General features: G+C 46.3%; 2 protein-coding genes and 1 long non-coding RNA gene across 3 annotated transcripts; 2 read left to right on the top strand and 1 right to left on the bottom strand.

The window, feature by feature from the left end:
- Positions 1-405: 405 nt before the first annotated feature.
- On the top strand, positions 406-9,958 carry LOC135252383 (semaphorin-4E-like). The gene is made up of 14 exons (XM_064330377.1): positions 406-634; positions 1,444-1,589; positions 1,724-1,786; positions 2,252-2,350; positions 3,372-3,471; positions 4,345-4,473; positions 4,831-4,982; positions 5,581-5,750; positions 6,545-6,698; positions 7,096-7,318; positions 7,863-7,978; positions 8,214-8,377; positions 8,713-8,765; positions 9,242-9,958. The coding sequence occupies exons 1-14, from the start codon at positions 535-537 to the stop codon at positions 9,883-9,885; spliced, it is 2,313 nt and encodes a 770-aa protein (XP_064186447.1). The 5' UTR covers positions 406-534; the 3' UTR covers positions 9,886-9,958.
- A 358-nt stretch (positions 9,959-10,316) lies between these two features.
- LOC135252385 (UBX domain-containing protein 6-like) lies at positions 10,317-20,902 on the bottom strand. The gene is made up of 11 exons (XM_064330382.1): positions 20,678-20,902; positions 19,974-20,128; positions 19,358-19,419; positions 19,134-19,262; positions 16,273-16,370; positions 15,810-15,885; positions 14,985-15,069; positions 14,368-14,587; positions 13,477-13,607; positions 12,961-13,109; positions 10,317-12,655 (listed from the first exon to the last, which is right to left on the bottom strand). Exons 1-11 carry the CDS (start codon positions 20,758-20,760, stop codon positions 12,530-12,532), a joined length of 1,314 nt encoding a protein of 437 aa, XP_064186452.1. The 5' UTR covers positions 20,761-20,902; the 3' UTR covers positions 10,317-12,529.
- Positions 16,332-17,113, top strand: LOC135252386 (uncharacterized). Its single transcript, XR_010329407.1, has 2 exons — positions 16,332-16,419; positions 16,900-17,113. It is a non-coding gene; the product is annotated as an uncharacterized LOC135252386 (long non-coding RNA).
- Positions 20,903-22,195: the final 1,293 nt, after the last annotated feature.

Raw genomic sequence — 22,195 nt, 5'->3', positions numbered from 1 at the left:
TGTTTGTCTGTTCGTATCACCTGATTCACTGTACAGAGGACAGTTTGCATTGTCCAATGATGAGAGACCCAAAGCAGAAGTTCAGTGCAACGGTGAGAGAACTGCGTTTGTAACAACTGAAGGGTTTTGGATTTGATGCTCAGCTGCAGTCATGTACTTTCACCAGGTGCTTCACCTGAAGTGCTTCTGCAAAAAATATCCACCTGTATAAATTGCCGCAGTGTAAGAATGTCATCTCTGTAAATCGCTCTGTGCAAGAGTTTCTGCTAAACAGAGAAACGAAAACGAAGAGACAAGAGACTGCCACGTTGTTAGACTGGTACCTTATATCTTTACCACTATATATGACACAAGTTAGTCCTCCATGGGGGTGGGGTGCGGGTGGAGGGGGGTGGGGAGATTGGTGCTTCTGTTACCACTTGTACAGAGACGGTCTTGAGCCTTTCAGCTCGCGAGTTTTACAGTTCTGAGCCCCCTTTGCCTGCTTCTGTGTTGGCAGGACTGTAATATCGATTCAGACGTCAACAATGAGGCATGACTTTAGGTGAAGTGCTGTGGTTCCTCTGTTTGTTTCTGTTTCTCCCCGCTCTGTCTGGGAGTACCAGCGTCCCACGGACAAGCGTCCCACATCAGGGTAAGAGTCTGTACGCCCCTCCTCCTTCCAAAGATTTTTCCTCTCTTGGGAAAAAAAAATGTTCCTCTGTGTAAGTGTGTGAGGTGACATTAAATATTCCTTCGTCGTCCCTACATTTTGATTTTAAATTAGTGCTAATAACAGTTCAGATGTAAGAAGGCTTATTGATTTTGATGATGCGAGAATCCTCATTGATTTTGATTGTTTGGTGTAACGTACATATTTTCTTATTTAGTCGTACATACATAGTCCATTTGTGCATATTTTCCATTTTAATTTAGCATACAACTATCCAGATGCCCTTGTAGAACTTGTATGCCATGATGCAATAAATGCACACCACAAGAAACAGCGATAAATGGTACAACAAACCAAAATTACACAAATTGGACAAGCTGAAAAACAGGGTTAAACAGAACCATGAAAACACTGCCTAAGAAGTGCTCTTAAGAATACTATACTTGACTACTACTGTTGTAAAGTGAACTTACGGCATACTCTGTCTACACAACCTACTGTTGTTTCCACCCCTTACATTTAGTTTGCAATGTATTTAATGTAATGAGTATGTGACTGCTGGGCTAGGGTCAGTGTTCATTTTAGGTCAGTCAATGGGAACAATTAATTGAAATTCAATAGGCCTAGAGGAACTGGAAAGGGCCCATTATATTAGATGGGGATTTTTCAGTCAATAAACTGAATTGCAGTTTGCATGTCCTGAACTGATTGAATTGAAAATAAATAAGAGTGACTACGTGTGACTATTCCTATTTTTAATTTTTTAAATTAATTTATTTTTTTGCCGTTAGATGCTAATCTAATACTGTTCAGAGATGAGGGGATCTATAATTACACTACGTTGCTGCTGCGGGAGGACTTGGGTGTGCTGTTCCTAGGGGCTCGGGATGCCGTCTACGCCCTAGATATAAATGACATTTCCAGGAAGACGGCAGAGGTGAGCGGAGCGCGGGTCCACCGTCTATGCATTCTGTCCGCATTCTGATTCCGAACTCCCGGGACTGCTTCCCGCGGTTTTTTGCGGTCTCGCGCGCGGTTGTCTCATTTTAACCTGAGCGTCTTTCGCTGCAGCTTCCGTGGAGCGTCGCGGAGGATGAACGGACGCAGTGCTGGCACAAAGGAAAGCATTTTGAGGTGAGAAGGTACAGTGAGTATATGGTGGGTGGTTGCTGCGTCTGTGCAAACTCTATGGCCACAACTTACCAATGAGTTCCATAGCTGCAATGACAGAAACCAAAGCCAAAACTTTGTGTCATTTATCAGGTAATAAGTTATATGTAGTTTCGTCATATTACATTGGACATCCTTAACCGAGTATACGTTTCTGTCTGTTTTTGTCTAAAACTGCATCATCCTGCAATACATAATGTATTAATAAATGCAGGTGTTCTTTGTATATATATGCATTTTAATTTGTCCACTATAAACCATGAAGCAAAAAGGCTATTATGGGGATGAACGAAGCTCTGCTAAGAATCTATAATGTGTGTGCATCATACTTGGGTTCACAGTAAACGTTTTCTGCAGGGCCGTCAGTATAACGGTCGCTTAAATCTTGAACCGAGCGGGTTGACGTGTCTCCTCCTCGTCGTGTTCTAGACCGAATGCAGAAACTACATACGGGTCCTGCAGAAAGCGGACAATGACAGAATGTATGTGTGCGGAACCAACGCGTTCAGTCCCACCTGTACTTACATGGTAAGTGTTTGTCACCACCTTCCAGGGCTGGTGAATGAATGCTTTATATTTTGCATATATTTGTAAGGTAAGATAAGGTAATCTTTATTATCCCCGAGGGGCAATTTGTTGCACAGCCTGCAGTAAATACAATCATCATCAACAATCAACACACACCAGTCAACACACAAACAATTCACACACAAAAAACGTAGAATTACATGATGTCATTCAAAAGGCCAATAGCAGCAGGGACAAATGAGTACTTAAATCTGTTGGTCCTGCATCTTGGCAGATTATATCTGCGACCAGATGGAAGCAACCTGAACTCACTGAACAAGGGGTGACTGGGGTCATCAAGGATTGACTGGGCCTTCTTTGTGGCTCTGATTTTGTGCAGTTGGGAGACGTCATTTAGATTAGTGCCTGCAATTTCACTGCACATTCTAACAATTCCTTCTAACCTGTCTCTGTTTTTCAAGGTAAGTGACCCAAACCAGCAAATAAAAGAGAAGGTTAGAACAGACTCAATGAAACAAGATCGTATGTGAACATACACTGGCGCCCTCGCATGCACGTAGTTTCTGTGAAGTTTAAGGGTGCATGTTTCACAAGGCTTTGGGTGCTCTGATGTTCTGAAGTGCAGATGTGTTAAATTGATGACGGGAAGCCCATCTGCCAACGTTTGCGTTGCATGCCATAAAAATTAACTTGTGAACAAGATGAGTTTTTAATGCTTGACAGATTGATATTAACTAAATTCATTTTTTTTTTTTTTTTTTTTAAAGAACTGTTTGTTTATTTCTGTTAAGCACCACTGCCTGCCACAGGGATTTTATCAGTAATGATTTAAATTAAAATACATTATCTGAAGGTGCAATTATCTGAATTCTTTTAGTTGCCTGCCTTCTATTTGTGAAAATTAATTCCATGCCTATTTCGCTGCCGCTTTTGACAGTTCCACTGTGGTAGTTTGGATTAATTGGCTTGGACGCACAGCGCGTGCCGCCGTCTGACGTGTGAATGTCTGGGTGTTGAACAGACGTATTCCGACGAACGACTGAAGCTGGATGGAGAGCGGGACGCGGGCAAGGGAAGGTGCCCCTTCGACCCGTTCCAGAGGCACTCCTCCCTCACGCTCGGTACGTGCCGTCTGTCCTCGCTCATGACTCCTTCCTTCCGTGTCCCTCTGTGTGTAACCCGAAAGACGGGAGGTGGATTACCAGTTACGGGGAGTTGAGCTCGGTTGCCAGGGCGATAAAAACCTAGCGGCGGCCATTTTGTATTTGGGCCTGGGCGCAGTGTTTGGGAAGGACGGGCTGGCGAGAGAAGTGGGCGGTGGGGCGGGTAAGGAACTGGTCTTGTAGCCTAAAGGTCACAGGTTCGATTCCTGGGTGGGACAGTGCTGCCGTACCCCTGAACAAGGCACGTAAGCTGCACAGATTCAGTATAAATCCAGCTGTATAAATGGTAATAAATGTAAATTCTATGTAAAAGTTTTGTAAGTCGCTCTGGATAAGAGCATCTGCTAAGAGCTTGTAATGTCAAGAGTGTTTAATAGAATATGTGGTAGTATGGGTACAGGATGAACTAACTAGGCACACAGACCAGACCGTGTACAAGTTATTATTTGAAGTACTTTAACCCCTAAGACGCCAGTAGAATTCCTGCGTGTTACTGACAGTTTCAAAAGAAACGTCTGTTCTCACCAGCATTAAGAACAAATTCTTTTTAAATATGATATGTGTGTGTTGGTTAGCAAAATTCTTCCCTCACACATTCTCAGGGATTTGCAGGAGTGTTTTCAGATTAGATGTTCACCTAAGGATTTAAAAGTACTTCAACCATGTGTTTGTGCTAGGGTTTGGTACAATCCCAAGGTCAACAAAAGCCTTCTAGTATTACATGACTTTTCTGAGAGTGTTGAGATGACTTTTGTCTTCGTTGCTGAGCTTTGAGGGTGCTCCGGTTCCCAATTCTGATCTTACGGTATCCCATAATCCCTCTTGTTTTAGACGGGGACCTGTACTCCGCCGGCGCCGTTAACTTCATGGGCTTTGATCTCGCTTTAATGCGCACGCCCCTCCGCTCGCTGTCCACCAATCCGACGCTGCGTACTTACGAATCCACGTACACCCTCAACGGTAAGACCTCTCTCATTCCCTGTACACCGAACTCCATTAACTCTTGAGAAAATAGGATGATTTGACGCATTTCTTGAATTCGGATGATCTGCATTATTGAAGTGTTTGGAATAATAATATGGCCTTAAAATATTCGGTAGATTATTCAAATGTATTGTACATTTATTATAGAATGTATAGGTATGGTAGAAAAAGCGTGGAGCCTTGCAGCATTTATTGCTCAATAGCACCATCTCTGGTCAACCGAGTACCTGCTATTTGACGATATTGACAATCATGGGATGGAGCCTCAAAATCTGTGTGTAGACTGAGGGAGTGGGGAAAGGCATTTTTTTTTATTTTGGCGTCGGATTTCAGAGCCCGTCTTTGTCCACATGGACGTGGTTCGGGAGAGCGAAGGCAGCTTTGAGGGGGATGACGACAAGGTCTACATGTTCTTCAGCGAGAACGCAGTGGAGTACGACTTTCCCAGGGGGCTTGTGGTGTCACGCGTCGCCCGCGTTTGCAAGGTAACCTGTAACTGCAGTGACACTTGCGCTCCAGTTACACTCATATCCACTTCTAGCGGTCCACTCCTAAGGCTGCTTAACTGCTCTGTGCTAGAGAGGAATTCATCTGTAGAGCGGTGCTTAGCACAGGATCCTCTTCACCCCCTGGTGACCTGAAATTGAGCCTCGCCTCTTCCCTGCCGAGTTTGTTACCATATGATTTCTGTATAGCCAATGTTTTGTATATGGTCAAGACTACAGTTTGCCCTGGGTCGATGGTATCCCAGGGCTAACTCAGTTAACCCTTTAACCCTTTAAGGTGTGAGATCACAAATATGTGATTGGAATGTTCTTAACTGAACATGCTAATGCTGATGTAACAATCACTACTTGTAACTGAAAGCGATGGAGTTCTAGAACAGTGGTTCTCAGACTTCTCCCCGAGGGACCTCCGGCCGTATTTGATGTGTTCTGTCTCAAACGCAAGTTGGAACACCTCAAATACCTGGCTGGGGGCCCCTGAAGAGAGGTTTCAGAACCACTGTTCTAGAACACTGCCAAAAAAACCTACTCTTCTTAATTAAGGGTTTAATTACAAAGAACCCTGATTGTGTGCAAGGGGGACTTGGGTGGACATCGGATGCTGAACAAGAGGTGGACGACATTCTTGAAGGCCCATCTTGAATGCCTCGGCCCCAAGCCCAGCCTTCCCTACATCATCCAAGATGTCTTCCTGCTTCAGCACAGCGACTGGAGAAAAAGCATCTTCTACGGCGTGTTCTCCCCACAGTGAGTAACTCCTGTCAGTCTTCATGTCGGCCAATCAGATGAGGTGAGAGGGCTCTGTATTATGTAGGTAATTCTCACCATGATAGCACTGTTCACAGCCAGTGTTGAGGAAACTACTCTGAAAGCGTTGTTGTAAAAACTACCATTTACTTTACTCAGAAAGTCATTGACAGCTGCAGCCAAGCTACCCTAAAGAGAAATGTAGCTTGTAAAACTCAAAATGACTCAAAAAATATAGTTCAAACTACTTTGTAAATAAAATTTTAAACTTCATACACATGTGGAGAATCACTGTACCGCTCAGTGGGGAGAACCAGCAATGTGGCTATTGTGATACAAGACCTGGGACACCAGGTGAGGGCAGAATCTGGCCAATCATTGACAAGCAATCAGCAATTGGCTAACAGGTACAAGAGAAAGCCAGCATTACTATCAACCTTCAGTGCCAGATTGTGATGGATATTAGTATTGACATTGTACTGCATTTATATAGTACTGTAGTATAAGTGTCTAGGTCAGTGAGGCTCGAATCTGGCACTGAAGGTCGGTAGTAATGCTGGCTTTCTTCTGTACCTGATTGCTCATTTCAGATTGCTTGTCACTGATTGGCCAGATTTTGACCTAAACTGGTGTCCCAGGTCTAACCTGGTCCCAGATTGGAGGGGGAGGATGAACACCCAGCAGTACCACTGGCCCCTGAGGGCCACCACATTAAAGTGTCCCTGGTTTATGGGGGTGAGGAACATAAGCCTGTGAATAACGGGGGGGGGGGGGTCTTGCTTGTCGTGTGGCAGGGGCTCTTCGGACCTGTCGGCGGTGTGCGCGTACAGCGCGGCCGCCGTCCGAGACGTCTTCTCCAACGGGAGGTACACGGTGCCAATCAGAGACACCGCTCCCGCGAGGTGGGCGACGGACTACGGAGACGCGCCCGACCCCCGCCCCGGAGCCGTGAGTCATCAGAACACCGAGGCAGCGGTCCGCTGCCGGAGCACGGACTGGACACTGAACACCTGTGCATGTTATATGCAATTACAGGATGGCTCCAATTAGGAAAAAAAAAATACAAAATGTGTATTCGGCTGAAACATACTGCAGGGTTGGGGATCAATTTGATTTTAATTCAGCCGATTCAAGAGACGAATCAAAATTAGAAACGTAAATTGTGTTATGGGGATTTGTTTGCAATTAACCAGTTGGAATTTGAATTGCATCTCCTTAACTTGGCTGATATTGAAATGGAACGGACCGCAGGCCTGGTCGAAGCATTTGCATTATGTAAATGAGGTTAATGAGCTCGGTAGATAAAGTGAGTGAAGATGTTTGTGTGCTTTTGCTTGCGGTGCAGTGCATTAACGACGCTGTGAGGAAGCAGGGCATCCAGAGCTCCATGGGGCTGCCGGATAAGACCCTGCAGTTTGTGCGGGACCGGCCCCTGATGGACGAGGCCGTGCGGCCCCTGACGGGGGGGCCCCAGCTGGTGAAGAGGGGCCCGACGTTCACCCGCATCGTTGTGGACCGCGTGACGGCACTGGACGGGCAGAGCTACGACGTCATGTTCATCGGCACAGGTGCGCTATCCCAGAATGCACGCATTCAACCCCTGGAGCTGTGTCCCAGGGCATCACACCAGACCTGGGTCAAATGCTTCATCTGAAGTACTTGAACCGTTTAGACCAGGGCTGTCCATCCCTGTTCCTGGAGCTCCACTGTCCTGTAGGCTTTCATTTCAACCCTAATTTGGCACACCTGACTGCACTAATCAGCAGCTCAATGAGATCTCTAGTTGAATGAAGTGTACTGTGTTAGGAGTGGAGTGGAAACCTACGGTTTGGTGGTGGATCTCCAGGAACAGGGTTGGGCAGCCTTGATTTTGACACCTTGAAAATTCCCAAAGATTACGAACACTTAAAAAACATCTATTTTTACCAGTGTTCACCAAAAATAATTTTCTCTCATATGATTGTAAGCTTTGTTGGTTGAACTTGTGTTATTCTCTGGGACCCATTGTACCAGCATCTAAAGAGTTAAAGTGTTTAAAATGCATATTTGAACCGGGCCTGGAATGCACTGTGGAGCAGGTCAGTGACAGTGCATCTGCCGTTTCATTCGCAGAGAATGGGTTTGTGCAGAAAGCTGTGAACTACGATGGCGAGATGTTCATCATCGAGGAGGTGCAGCTGCTTCCTGTCCCGGAGCCAATCAAAACCCTCCGGCTCTCTCGCGTCACGGTAACACCAAGACAGCCCAAAAACATTTATTGTTTATAAGTACCGAGTTCTCCTCCCCCCACCAAAAACTTGACCAGTCAGCATGGCCATTTCTTGGGTGATTATTACAATGGGTTTCAATGGAGAGGAAGAAAGAATAGCCTTACCAGACCTATGGGTAGTTTGCTCTATTGTGCAAATGTAATAACATGGGTCTGCCTCCCAGGCTGAGTTTGCCGCGTTTTTGTTGCGTCAGGGCCAGCTGTACGCGGGATCAGAGACCGCCGCGGTACAGATGGCGTTGAGCGACTGCAGCCGCTACAGGTCCTGCCAGGACTGCGTGCTCGCCAGAGACCCCTACTGTGCGTGGAACGCCACTGCAGCTCTCTGCACCGCCGTGTCCAGCCGAGACTCAGACAGGTGAGCTACACCGACTACATATGACAGTCAAACCAACCTGGCCGCAATGACTTCTGGGAGATGTAGGAGTGCTTCAGGGATTTTGTTGAGTGTATTGCAGAGTGTTTCCAATGTTTTCAATCCAGTTGTACACATGATTACATCCTCAATGAAATTTTTTATGGCTAATGAAAACTCAAGTCCATTAAAAGTTCATTGCTATTGGCAGTATGTCACGTGTAACATTTTGTAATTTTGTGATCGTAGGCTGAGAGCCAATACCAGAGGCTGTGGTCGTTGGAAAAGATATGCAGTGTTATTTAAGAGATTCTGTGAGAGACTCGCTTGTTTTTCAGGAGCCTTATTCAGAGTTTGAAAGATGCAGTTGTCTCCATGTGTCCAAACTTAGGTATGTTGATATACTTGAATTAACAAAACATCCATCCACCCATCCATTATCTATACCTGTTTATCCTGGTCAGGGTTGCGGCGGGTACTGGAGCCTATCCCAGCGTGCATTGGGCGAGAGGCATACATATAGGAATACATAGGCTACCAACCTATCGCAGGGCACACACACCATTCACTCACACTCTCATACCTATGGGCAATTTCACCAGTCTGCAGTTAACCTACCTGCATGTCTTTGGACTGAGGGAGCGGAATTACAAAACATACTTAAACATATTTTGTACCCTAAAAAATGTGAATCAGATGTTGTTTGCCTCAAAAATGAATTCTTCCTCTATTTAAAAAAAGATTCAGGCTACAACTAAGTGCATTGCCAGTATGATTCATTGTAAACTCTGGGATTAAGTTGCATAATGTGAAAGTTATTTAGATACTGTGCACAGTACATTAATACCCTGTGTGTCCGTGCTTCAGCGAGCGTGGAGCCCCAGAGCCAGACGCTGATCCCGGGGAACAACATCCTCCTGCAGTGCCGGCCCGACACCAACCTGGCCCAGGTGCTCTGGCTCTTTGACGGCCGGCCGCTGGGCCCCTCCGACGCCAAGTACTTCTTCTACCGCGAGGGCCTGATCGTCCGCCACGCCGCCGCAGCCGACGCCGGCCTCTACACCTGCCAGTCCGTGGAGTGGGTCGGAGGGGCGCGGCACGCCAGGACCGCGGCGGCGTACCGGCTGCAGTTACCCTCTACAGATGCCCCGCCCACAGGTGCCCTGCCCACAAAGGCCCCGCCAACAGGTGCCCTCCCAACACATGCCCCGCCCACAGAGGCCCCGCCAACACACGCCCCGCCCACAGAGGCCCCGCCCACAGGGCCTCAGCAGGGGGAAGCGACAGCCCTGGAGGTGTCGGTGGCTGTGCTGTCCCTCCTGCTGGTGTCCCTGCTCCTCTTTAACGTTTGGCGAGGGCACCTCCCGCTGGCAGGCTGCCGGAAGGCTGTGCGCCGCTGTCGGCCCAAAGGTGCGCAGATACGGCCGCTCGACATGAATACTCCCCCGGCAGCCCTGCCCGGCCACACGTTCCTCTCTCAGACCCCTGCATTCATTAACGTTCCGGAGTAGCCTTCGTGGACAAAATAGAAAAAACATATATATTTTAAACTGTTAGTAGAAGGAAGGGAATAATAATAATTAATAAATAAAAATAAAACACATCAGCAGGTCTTCTTCCCGCCTTTAAGTTAACGAAGTAAATGAAATCCCAGTGTTCTTCTTTTGTATATCTTGCCACATGGTTTTATTATCAGACTTCACGTAAACCATGAAAAACAAAATAAATAATTTATCACAGAATCCATGGTACTCCATGTTGGTCAGCCTAGCAAACCTCATGAGCATGTATAATCTTATTGTAAATAAATAAAACAAAAAAAAAAACTTTAAAAACTTCTGATTTCTGAAAGGCGTATGTGTTCCTTCATAACTCATTGCTCTTCTACAGCACACTGTAGTGGAGATAAAGACTTTACACTCCTTTATAAATGACAGCAGACTTTGTTCGTATGCATTCTCTTTATTACATCATCTGGTTAAAAAGCTATGGACAAGGACAAAACTGAAATACTGAAATAACGGAAATGATTTCATGTACATCTAGACAAAGCAGTTAATTACCGTCTAAACGACAATTAAAAATGAAATTAGGCAGAAACGCACATCTTTGGATCTTAATCCACCCCGGTTTGAAGTGCAGACACCAACTCTTTTGGAAACCAAATTGACGGACAGCGCGGATTGAGGAAAACGTCTTTTATTACAGAACGGCAAAAATGAAATGATGACAATTTGCACTTCCATATGCAGATTATGGCGCAAGCAGCCCCTGGTGTGTCCGTTAGTTCGGCTACGTGTGATCTTTTTTTTAACGTTACTGCGCATACGTCATTTTACTTATTTTACATCACTTTCTCTCGGAACTCAGAATGTGCAAACGTCCATTTGCTGTGAACCAGGTGCCACATACTAGCATCTCAAGACGTTTGGGTGGTGCTGGTTCTTCGCCCCCCTCCCTGCTGCGTGTAAAGTAGGCGTTCCTCAGTCCTGGTCCCGGAGAGCCTCTGAGCCTGCTGGTTTTTCGTTTTCGCCCTTAAGGTGAGCGACGGATTCGGGCCCGAAAACCCGAGTCAGCCGTGTAATCGACCGCTTTGACTGCTCAATCGCTGCGCTACTCCAGAGCTGAGGAAGAAGCCAGCAGACCCTGGTGACTCTCCAGGAGCAGGAGGTGAATGTGGGTTTGAAAGGGTAGAGAGAGCTCTCTGACTGACCCAACAGTGTCTGCAGTGCATGTTGAAGAGTACTGTCATATGAGGAGGTAGGTTACTGTTCTGACTTTTAAGTTCAGGGCGGGACTATCCTCTGCTCCACAGCTCCACCAATCATCTATCACCACTAATCACATACAGCCTCGACACTCTTGATGTTTTCGGGTATGTACCTCCATAGGTTAGAATCAACAAAATCTACATTTCCTTCTTTAACATACGTTCATAAATTAGTGGATTCCATGTCGGGTATCGAAAGCTGGCCTTGGGCTTAGGGTAAGGTTACATTTATATGCTGTGATTCGTTTTCGAGTGTTTGAGCACAGCTTTAAAAATATGATTTACTAGGATATTGAAGAAAGCAAATACTGATGGCTGGGTAGTGATATTCATATTGATTAATGAAAACTTGTTTTTTTACTTTGGCTGTGTAGAACTGTTGGTTAACCGTGTGAACTGTTGGATAGTTGCGTCGACTGTTGGGTAGCTAACTGCTGGTTACTTGTGTGAACTATTGGGTTTGCCGCGTGAACCGCCGGTTAGCTGTGTGAATGGTTGGTTAGCTGTGTGAATGGTTGGTTAGCTGTGTGAACCATTTTTCATCCCTATGAACTGTTGGTTGGCTTTGTGAGCCGTTGGCCAGCCGAGTGAACTGTTCACCCCAGGAGCAGCTGTGCAAGAGAGATAAAAGTGCTACACGGGTAATAAATTAATATAACATTTAGCAAAGGGTAAAATAAAAAGGTAGCTTAACTGACAGATTCACCCTCAAGGTTAGCTCCTCGTGCTCAGTATATACGCTATGAATCAGACAACCCAGCCAACAGGCAGCTCACATACTGTTGGAGGGGGGTTGTGTTTGTGCATCGCTCAGAGCAGTAGGACACACGTATACAATCACACAAATGTGCATTACCCACAATCCCTCCTGCTGACCCATCTCCTTTTTCTCTGAGCAGTTTTCTTTCCGAGCAGAGCAAAGCAGGAATAATGGTGTTGTGTGGCTGCAGTGCGGTGTTCTTTTTCCTGCACCTGTATGACCATGAGCTGGGCGTGGGACCCCCCATGTGGGATGCCCCGTGTGGGACGTCCCGTGTGGTGTTAATTCGGCAGTGCTGAAGACTGTGGCTGCGGTCCTGCATTCACAGTGCTGATGAGAATCGTGGACAGGTAGGCCAGAACACCCCACCTGCCCCGGCCCGCCCTGCCCACCCCACCCCGCAGTCACACAGGGGTCAAAGTTGAAGAAGCGCTCCAGCCATTCACAGCGCAGTTACAGCGCATTAATATCCCCGCCAGCGCTTCTGAGCCTTTCAAACTGAGGGGTGAAGGGGGTGGGGAGAGGAGGTTGGGTGAGAATGGAGGAGCGGTAAGGGAGGTGAGGGGGTGGCGGGAGGGGGGGTGTCGAGGCGTGGGGGGGGGGGGCGCAGGGGGGGGCGTGCTGCTCAGCTCAGGGTCTGCATGCTCTCATGCAGCTCCGGCCTCAGCAGCTGGGAGCTCTGCCCCCCCGCAGCCGCGATGTCCGCCTGAACCGCCGCGTCCCAGGAGAAGCACAGGAGAGCCGCCGGCACCTGAGAGAGAGAGAGAGAGAGAGGGGAGAGAGAGGAGAGGGAGGGAGGGAGGAGGGAGAGGAGGGAGAGAGAGAGAGGGGGAGAGAGAGGGAGCGAAAGAGAGAGATAGAGGGAGGGGAGAGAGGAGGAGAGAGAGAGGGAGTGAGGGAGAGAGGGAGAGACAGAGGGAAGAAGGGGAGGGAGGGAGAGAGAATGAGAGGGTGCTGAAACACTCTAAAAACTAGCAGACACCGCAGGACGGCAGTGTGACACGCCTGACCCAGCAGCAGCAGGTGAAACGCAGGCGCATTTCTCTCATCACTCACCAGGCCGCACTCGTTCAGCGCCACCTCCTCCTCCTCCTTCAGCTTCTGCCCCCCCGGAGCCACCAGCTCAAAGGGCTGCCAGCCGTCCAGCAGGGCCTCGCGCACAAACTGGTAGAGCGATGCCACCCTGTCCCTGGCCAGGAACGTGCCTGCAGGGCACAGGCTTGGCGTGAGGGCATGACGACACCTCGTACCTCTCACTGCTCAGTCAGAGCCGTCTGTGACTCACCTCCCATTACTGTACACATAGCACCGTCAGACACCTACTGCAGTACAGCAAGTATTATAGTACACCCTGCACTGCAGTACACCAAGCATTATTAGCAGTGTAAATGGTAAAATATTTTAGCTTTTTATCTGTACTAGAATACTATTCTACAAGATACATTAGAGTGCATGTGCGACACTGTGGTTACTGTATGTTACAACAGTTTGTGAGTGTGTGAGAGTGTGTGTGTGTGTGTGTGCGCGTGTGTGTGTGTGTGTGTTGATGTGGGGCGCCGGTAGGACACACACCCTGCAGCAGGGTCCCGTCGGGCAGCCGGACTCTCAGCAGGGCGTAGCTGTACTTCCTCCTCTCCCTCTGCTCCTCCCGCTCACGCATGGCCTTCGTCCGCAGCATGGCGTTCCGCTCCACCACCTCGCTCCTGTGAGGAGGAGCCCTCTTCATCACCGCACTGTCCTCATCATCACCCACCCTGTCCACTTCACCACCGCCCTGTCCTCATCATCACCCACCTTGTCCACTTCATCACCGCCCTGTCACCCTGTCCTCTTCATCACCACCCTGTCCTCATCATCACTACCCTGTCCACTTCATCACCGCCCTGTCCTCATCATCACCGCACTGTCCTCATCATCACCCACCCTGTCCTCTTCACCACAGCCCTGTCACCCTGTCCTCTTCACCACAGCCCTGTTACCCTGTCCTCTTCATCACTACCCTGTTCTACTCATAATCACGCTCCACACACTGCAATTTAAACTTACCCACATTAATTCACACTCGGTTACTGTAGTCTCAACACTGCTATTTAACAAGACCAGGTCAAAACCTAGTATATGGCTGGACCGAACTGGCCGACCAATGGTGTAACTTCATCACTCAGTCAGTCACAGACATTCACGTTTATAGGGCTGGCCCCGCTGTTGCAGTTCAGCCAAAAAGCATGTTTGTCAAGTCTTGTTATATACCCTTATCTGTAAGCTGCCCTATATAAGAGAGTCTGATAAATGCCAGAATGTAAATATGAACCCTTTGAAGTTCAAAGTCAGAGTTCTAGAACTCCATTGCTTTCAGTTGCCAGTAGAGATTGTTACATCAGCATTAGAATTTTCAGCCAAGAACATTCCAATCACATATTTGTGATGTCAGGCCTTAAAGGGTTAATGTAAATGGCAGCGTACTTGAGCTGTTGTTCCCTCTTCAGCTCCTCCGCCGTGAGGTTGTAGAAGTCGGGGGGGAGCTCGAAGCGCGTGGCGTTGGGGGAGGGCCGGAAGGCCTGTGTCCGTCTGTCCAGCTGAGCCCTGATTGGCTCTCCGCTCTGCAGCCTGTCCCGCCTCTCCTTCAGCTGCTCCAATCCCTCAGGCTCCTGCTCAGCCAGCACCAAGAACTCCTCCTCGTTCTCTGGGGGAGGGGAGGACAGCGGGGAGGACATTCAAGTACACATAGGATTATAATACACCAAGAATTATTTGTTTCAGTGGTTTTCATAGCTACTCAAGTGATAAAATTTTTTTTAGTACTTTCATCTGTACTAGAATACGTATATGCTGACACTGTGTACTGGTTGTAGCGTGGCATGTTGCTATGGTGTTTTATGTGGAAAGACGCGCTCACATCTAATAGCCTTGCATGCTTATATTGCGTGCAACAATGAAGTCTCCGACATACACCGGCAAGGCCATTGCTCTTTTATTGGGTCCTGTCTGGTGATGATACTGCCTGGATTTCAGACCAAAGGCAGGTCAGAATGCCTTTGGCCCAACAGCAGTGTGGTGTGAAGGTGTGGAGACTGGCTTACCCTGTCCCTCCATGGGCAGGGTGGTGCTCTCGAACCCCACGGCCTGCAGGAACTCGCGAGAGCCTTCCACGGAGCACACCTTTTCCTGGGGGGGGGGGGGGGTGTCATTTGAAAGTGAGGGCATAGGGAGGAAGGGAACCACCTCTGTAGGTGGTCCAAAGTCGTACAGCACAGGCTTAGGTTCTTGAGATGATCCATGGCTGGATTTGGACACCCCAAGGTGTTAACGCTAAAGCGCAGTTCAGACCAAAGATTTGTAACACAAAAAAAACACCCGTAGAACATCCGATGGCGGCGCTTGTCGCAGTGGGTGTTCCAGCCCGTCCAATGGCAGGCGGAGAGTTCTAGAACGTTGAAAACAGTCGCCGGGTGCTGCAACTCGTTGTCGTGTCGCGAATCTTTGGGCAGAACTGGCCGTTGGCCTAAAGCTGGATCTCAAACTCTGCTCTCTGGAGGGTCACGGTATCTGCTGGGTCCTGTGCTTTCCTTTCAATCTACAGAGAGAGCTTAGAACTTTGGGAACAAGGTGCGAGGACTCTTCAGCCAATCAGTGATTTCGGTTAAAGCACAGAATTGCTGACATACACCAAACTGCAGCAGACAGCGAGACACCTCCAGGACAGATCCCCGCTCTTATAATTTACTGTGGGTAAATTATAAGCCTTGAGGGACCAATTCCAAATGTTTTTTCTCTAAGAATTCCTGAGCATGTTACCACCAATTACACATCACCTGGGCATGACTCAACCAGGGCTTTACAGTCAGGCAGCCTCTCGAACAAAAAAAACATCTCTGACTTCAGTCACTCACCAGACATTAACTCACCTGAAAGATCTTGTTGCTGACTTTGATCTTCCTGTATTTCTCCTCTGTGGGGTTTTTATAGATATTGTCCACGTACCTGACCAAAAAAAATCAGCAAGCGAGAGCGGGGTATGTGTATGAAGCCACTCAAACCTTTGGACATTTCCAAGATCTTAAAGATCAGGCAAGATGTCGTGTCAATTCATGACAATCGCAGTACACAATTTTGAGTCTAGATCTCATCAACCCTTTGAAGAGTAGGTTTTCTGGAATGTTTTTTTTTTTCTAGAACGACACTGCCTTCATTTACCAGTAGTGATTGTTACATCAGCATTAGAATGTTCTGTTAAGAACATTCCAATCACATATTTGTGACCTCACAGCTTAAAGGGTTAAGAACGTGGAGCAGAGTATCTGGTGACTCTAGAGCATCCATGGTTGTAGGCCACCCTCCCTGTTTCCCTCTGCCCTCCGTTTCTCTCACTTGCTGATGATGTCCACAGCGACCTTGACTTTCTCTCTGTCCCTGTTGAAGGTGTGAACCATCATGATGGACGCCTCCACCGGATCCTCTGCGAAGCGCTGCAGGAGGAGGGACTGCGTTAGAGCCAGCGCTACCTCTCAGGCCTGGGTAAAGTCACTCCTGGAAATAATTTAACGTTGCATATGCCAGTATGCCATTTTGAAAACACTGCTGCAGATCACTGAGAATTTTCAGCTGAACGTGTTGCCAACATGAAACTAGGTGCTTTTACACACAAGTCATCTGCTGTCACATGAGAGCTCTACAGTGTTCCCCATTTTTTTAGGAGCATTTACTCCTGAAAACTGATGTGTGCTCAATGGAAATGTAATTTAGGAGCAGATCTACTAATTGGAATGGTAAGTCTTTCGACTTAAGGGGCACATGTGCTGCTTGGAAAAAAACTGTTAGTGCACAGTCGTTACACTGGGTCAAAAGAGTTTAAATATTTTGAGTAACTATTTGACGTAGGTCTGTCTTCTCCATAATTCATACAGCACAGGACACAGAATGCTGTCTGAACCCAAGCATGGGTACTTCTGCGTTATACTCTACTTTTCTTGAAACTGCCTAAATTTTGTTTTTCAGGTGGTTTCTTGTTCTGTCTTGTTGGGTTGAACAAGAGCTAAAAGTGTCCCCCATCCTATCAGGTGCCAGCAAGGGGTGGGGTTAGAGAACTACAGTATGACATCACATAACACAGCACCAGATCTGCCCGTGAGGAAGAAAGGCCACATGAACATTTTCTGTACGCTCCCTCTAGTGCGACCATCAAGCTGTCAAAATAAAAGTGTCTGAATCACACTGTGATATTCCCTTTTGCCACAAGTTTATTCTTGTACTCTATAGCCGCGTTTCCACCAAAATTACCCGGAACTTTCAGTCCCAGGAACTACCTTACCAGGAACTAAAAGGTTCCTTCAGCCAATGGTTGTCTGCGTTTCCACCGGGGTCTAAAGTACCGCGAAGATTAGGCAAATTAGCCCACTGACGTTGTCGTCGGTCCATCTGTCATACGATTTCTGTAACCCCATACTACCACCGAAGTAGCCTACATTATTTTCTAATAACCGGGACAGCCCGGAGGGGTTTATTCCACTTATATACAACGGGTTACCAACAATGACTATATATGGTTACTTTTGTATTTATTGATTTTCATATATCCTCTCAAACACATTCATTAACAGCAGAAAACATGCACACGTTGTAAACAATTTGCTGTTTTATTAGCCTACTTTCTCGTCGTCAATTCCATATAGGCTAATCGCAAAATGACAATAGAACGAAAACTCGGACTTGCGTGAAAATGTAAATTAGTAGTGGTACAGCCACCGTTTGCTTTCCTTCGAAGTTACTGCTAGCCGAGCAGCGAAGTGTGCCCTCCAGATGCGAACCATGCACCATAAATGAGTCCATAGTCTTCCTGGTCTTTTCGTGGAATTGAAAAATGGCAGTAAAATTGAGTGAAATTACGGCAGTCTGAAAAAGCTAAAGGGAAGATTACTAGAATTAACCTGTTATTTTACCCGGATAAAAAGTGCGGAAGGTGATTTCCAGTTTGCTTGTACTGTATCACCAATGTTAATTATGCAGAACTACCGCATACCTCACATAACTGTATCAAACGTTTTGAGTCAATTACAACGGGCTAACAAAGAAAATCTGGAAGAAATATTCAGCAACCGAATTAATCCGTTTGAATGTTTTGGTAGCCTACGTAATATGCTGTCCCAGCACGAATGCTTAGCATTTTATAAAACGAATACTAAAGCAAGAAAATAACAGAAGAGCACACGTTATAATTCCAAGACGTTGACAGGCTATAACCAAAAGTAGGCTACTGCGCCGCATAACATACAAGTTTGATTTGAAGTTATTATGAAAATAAATTGGTTTGCCGCTGCATATTTTCAAACATGGCGGGTAATGGCGGAAAATAAATACGGCGGAAAACACAAATGCTACGAGTACTCGCCCATCAGAAGTCAGCGCTGCAAGCCCACAAGGTCGGTACTTCGGAAAGTACTACCCCGAGCAGGAACGTTTTGGGGGTAAACAAGCCCCAGAACAAATTTTGACCTAGTCCTCGGTGGAACGCACTGAGTTCCTCAAAAGGTTCCTAGTTCCGGGGTATAGTTCCTGCGGTGGAAACGCGGCTTATGACAGTATCCAGATTTGGATGTTGGCTATAGCTATGGATAAACTGGACAAACTATATTTATCACAAATGGCATGGGTGGCTGAAAACTCCTTTAGGTAGTCATGCGTAATATACAAGCTGCACCACGGCAGCTAATAAAATGTAGCACTTTTTCTCAGCCAAGAAAAGGCTTGGGAAGCTCAACTTATTTTCCTCCAGTTTATGATTCTAAGGCAGCATGTGTCTCTCCTTCCACTGAACTGATGGCGTGACAATTCGATCCTGCTCCTACACCCTCACATCTTTATCGTAAACAAAGGCCAGATAGGCTCCACATTGAACTGGCTCAGCATGGAAAATGTATACATCTATAGCATATCATAATTAACTATGTCCCTATTGTATTTCATTTGTTTGTTTGACATTAAAAAAAAAAAAAAATTATATATATATATATCTGTCCTCAGCCAAGGTAACTGATGCATACATAAAAATGATTGAGAATAACCAAAAGGTTTATTTCCACTGTTCAGCATACATGGAAAATGGGTGGGAAGAATGCATTAGGCACATGCATGAGAAAAACACAACACACGTCTTGTGCTGAATTATTACAGTTACGCCAATTGTCCTTGTGTTGTGATTATTAGGGCACTGTGTCCAGCTATGCGATACCTACCATGAGAATGGCTTCCTTTATATGCACCTCCCTTTCGCTCTTTGTTAAGGTGGCTCCGGTGAGGGGACACGTGAAGTACACCCCCGACACTGAGAAACTGGCGGGATCCTTAACTGGCACCTTGGAACCCTGCGACAGGAATGACATCACAAATGGGTTTCTCGGCTGAGGATTATTTAGAGACAAGTGTTCTGGCAAATTAATCTGCATCAGTACTTCCTTGCCTCTGTCGCCAGTTTTTGATGAGACGCCATTGCTGAAGCTTCTGCCTCAAGCTCTTTCTTCACTGAGAGAGAGAGAGAGAGAGACATTAGTTGATTTCAGAATCAAGAGTGTGGGCATAATACATGATGTAATGTACCCAGAAAACAGTCTTATGTGCAAGAAGAGCAAGCTGTGTGCTGTCTCAGTTCACTGCACAGGTACAGTTAATCACTGTCAGGACCGATACAGAACATTGCAGTATCTGCACCATGCATCCCACTGTGAGTATATCCGCAAAATACACAACTGTGGACCATATTCTAGCCAATTCCATGGCTCCTGCTGCAATCTGCACCTTTACAATGGTGTCACGAACAGCATCATATACATGGATTCAAGTGTGTTGCACTAATTATCCACCTGCTCCATAAAACACCCTAGTCCACTGCACTTAACAAATGTACGCGTATGCACTACACATTACATCGGTCTAGTCGGACGGACGTTTCCTGACATTTCAGTTTAAGTATCTTTGTTAAAGGCACAAGATTTGCCCGCGAACAGGACTTGGACCTACAGCCTATTTTTGGTTATAGGTGAAGTTTTGTAGCCACCACGCCAGACTGCTTGTCTCACCCTGAAGGCGAATGGCATCCTGCGACGTCTGTAAGCGGGGGCGAGGCTGCTGCTCAATCCTCGCTAGAGCTGCCGCCCCGGCTTTCTGCGCTCCATCTGTGGGCGCGTGGCGGGACTTCGCTGGGGCGCTGTTCTGCGCCACTGGGCGATTGGAGCTCCACGGGGACAAGGGGAAGACATGTCACATTTTAGCGCTTGGTACAACATTACGATACACGCTACACAAATCCAAGAACCACACGTTCACTGTACGACATCGGTGCCCGATTCACTCTCCTAGCTACAAATTGCGACGCCCAGTGAATCCCAGTGGTCGTCCCAACCATGGATTAGAGCAGACCGCTAATGCAGATCATTCTTAGCTGCTAATTCCGCTGGCGGCCGTCTTCACTGTAAACGGCTCAACACAATCACTGACACAGTAATGATCCCTATAACTGCGGAAACAAATCATGTACGAGCTGTTAGAATAGAGCTTCTACATGCCACGCCAGTGAATTTAATAACAAATTTGCAATAGAAAATTTTTCACACTGAAAAACAGCTAACGTTACATATATTCTTATAATGGCTAACTAAAGCATACGTCTGATTTTAAGAGTTACATCCTCAACCATGTAAACAACCAGCCGCAATCAGGACAATAACACCCTACCAGCAACCTTTTGCTAAGCCACTAACAACTGCTGGTAAAGTTTGTTCACCTGGTATCTTCCGTTAGTTTCTTCCCTGGTCCAGCTGTCTTGAACTTAATGTCTTTCTTGATGTCGTCAAAGAACTTCTTCATGTCGGTTTGTTATAGCGAAAAAAATAAAAGGGAAACGAGTTATAAATGACAGGTAGAGAAAGAGAAGATAGCGACTGACAGCTGAGGGCGAGATACCCGTGTTTACATCTCGAGACTAATCGGAATAAGGAAGCGAACTGACCGGAAACAGTACATTAGATTTAATCAAATGATCACACAGTACAGCGCCCCCATTCGCTCAGGTAGTGTAATAGCAGGAATGCAATGCAATAGCGTTCCTCGGAACTATCCAGGTGTCTATTTGCAGTGTGTATTATTAGCTACACAATAATTCACGCGAATAAAGAATCGAATAAAATAGGCCAAGATAATTTATGCATGCATTATACATACGCAGCAGGGGAAAGCATACATACAAACCTAACAGAAATAAAGTAAATACATTTTAATGCAGTACAGCACATGGTGTTACATAATAAACCTATTTGTCAAGTTCCTCAAATTTGTTCAGACCTGGGTAAAAGTGCTTTTAAATTTTCTGCCCCTCTAACCTTGAATGTACTACATAAGGAACTGAAACTTGACACTGTCTTAACTCTTGGTCATTTTAAGTCTTTGATTTCAACCATGATTCCAATGAATCGTTTTTAATAATTGTCCTTGTTAACTTTTATTATTTACCTTATTTATTTTATAGCTATATTATTACTTTATTTTATTGTATTGTTCTTTTAACTTATTCTTTTATTTTTTGAAATTATTTTTAAACTATTTTTATTATTGCTGTTTTAATTGTGTTTTTTAATCTTGGCACCATTGTAAACGAGGGCTAGTTTCCTCAATATGTTTACCGAGAATGAAAGAAAGGTTGACTGATTGAACCAATTACAAGGAGACCAGGAAAGGCATTCCAGAAGAGAGAGGCAAGGGAACAGAAAGCAGCAACCTCGTTTTATAATGGAGTCTATGGTTTACAGAGCTGCCTGCATGATAAGATAAGATATACTTTTATTGAATTCTGCGTGGTAATTTTGTCCTCTGCATTTAATCCATCCTAGCTACTGTAGGAACAGTGGGCACCCACAGTGCAGTACCCAGGGACAAACTGAGAGTAGTGCCTTGGTTAAGGGCAGCGGCAGGAGTATCCTTAACCTGACATACATGTCTTTTGGTGTGGAAGGAAACGGGCGTATCCAGAGAAAGCCCGCACAAACACAGGAAGAACATGCAAACTCCTCACAGAGAGGTCCTGGCCGGTCAGTGCTTGAACCCAGAGTCTCCTTCTTGCGAGGCCAGTGCCACCATGATGGGTTCTGAAAGGCAAGGGACTAATATAGATAGACAGCGTCAGAGTGCAATAAAATATTACAAGTCAGACAATATTACAGCAGCCTGAAGTTGGTCATCATAAGTCTGTAATAGAATTTAAAATCCATTTCAATTTGTCAGCCGTGGCAAAGTTGATGGAACACGT

This window comes from Anguilla rostrata, chromosome 4, assembly GCF_018555375.3.
Source record: "Anguilla rostrata isolate EN2019 chromosome 4, ASM1855537v3, whole genome shotgun sequence".
Classification (NCBI taxonomy): domain Eukaryota; kingdom Metazoa; phylum Chordata; class Actinopteri; order Anguilliformes; family Anguillidae; genus Anguilla; species Anguilla rostrata.
This window is presented reverse-complemented; position numbering and strand designations above follow the sequence as displayed.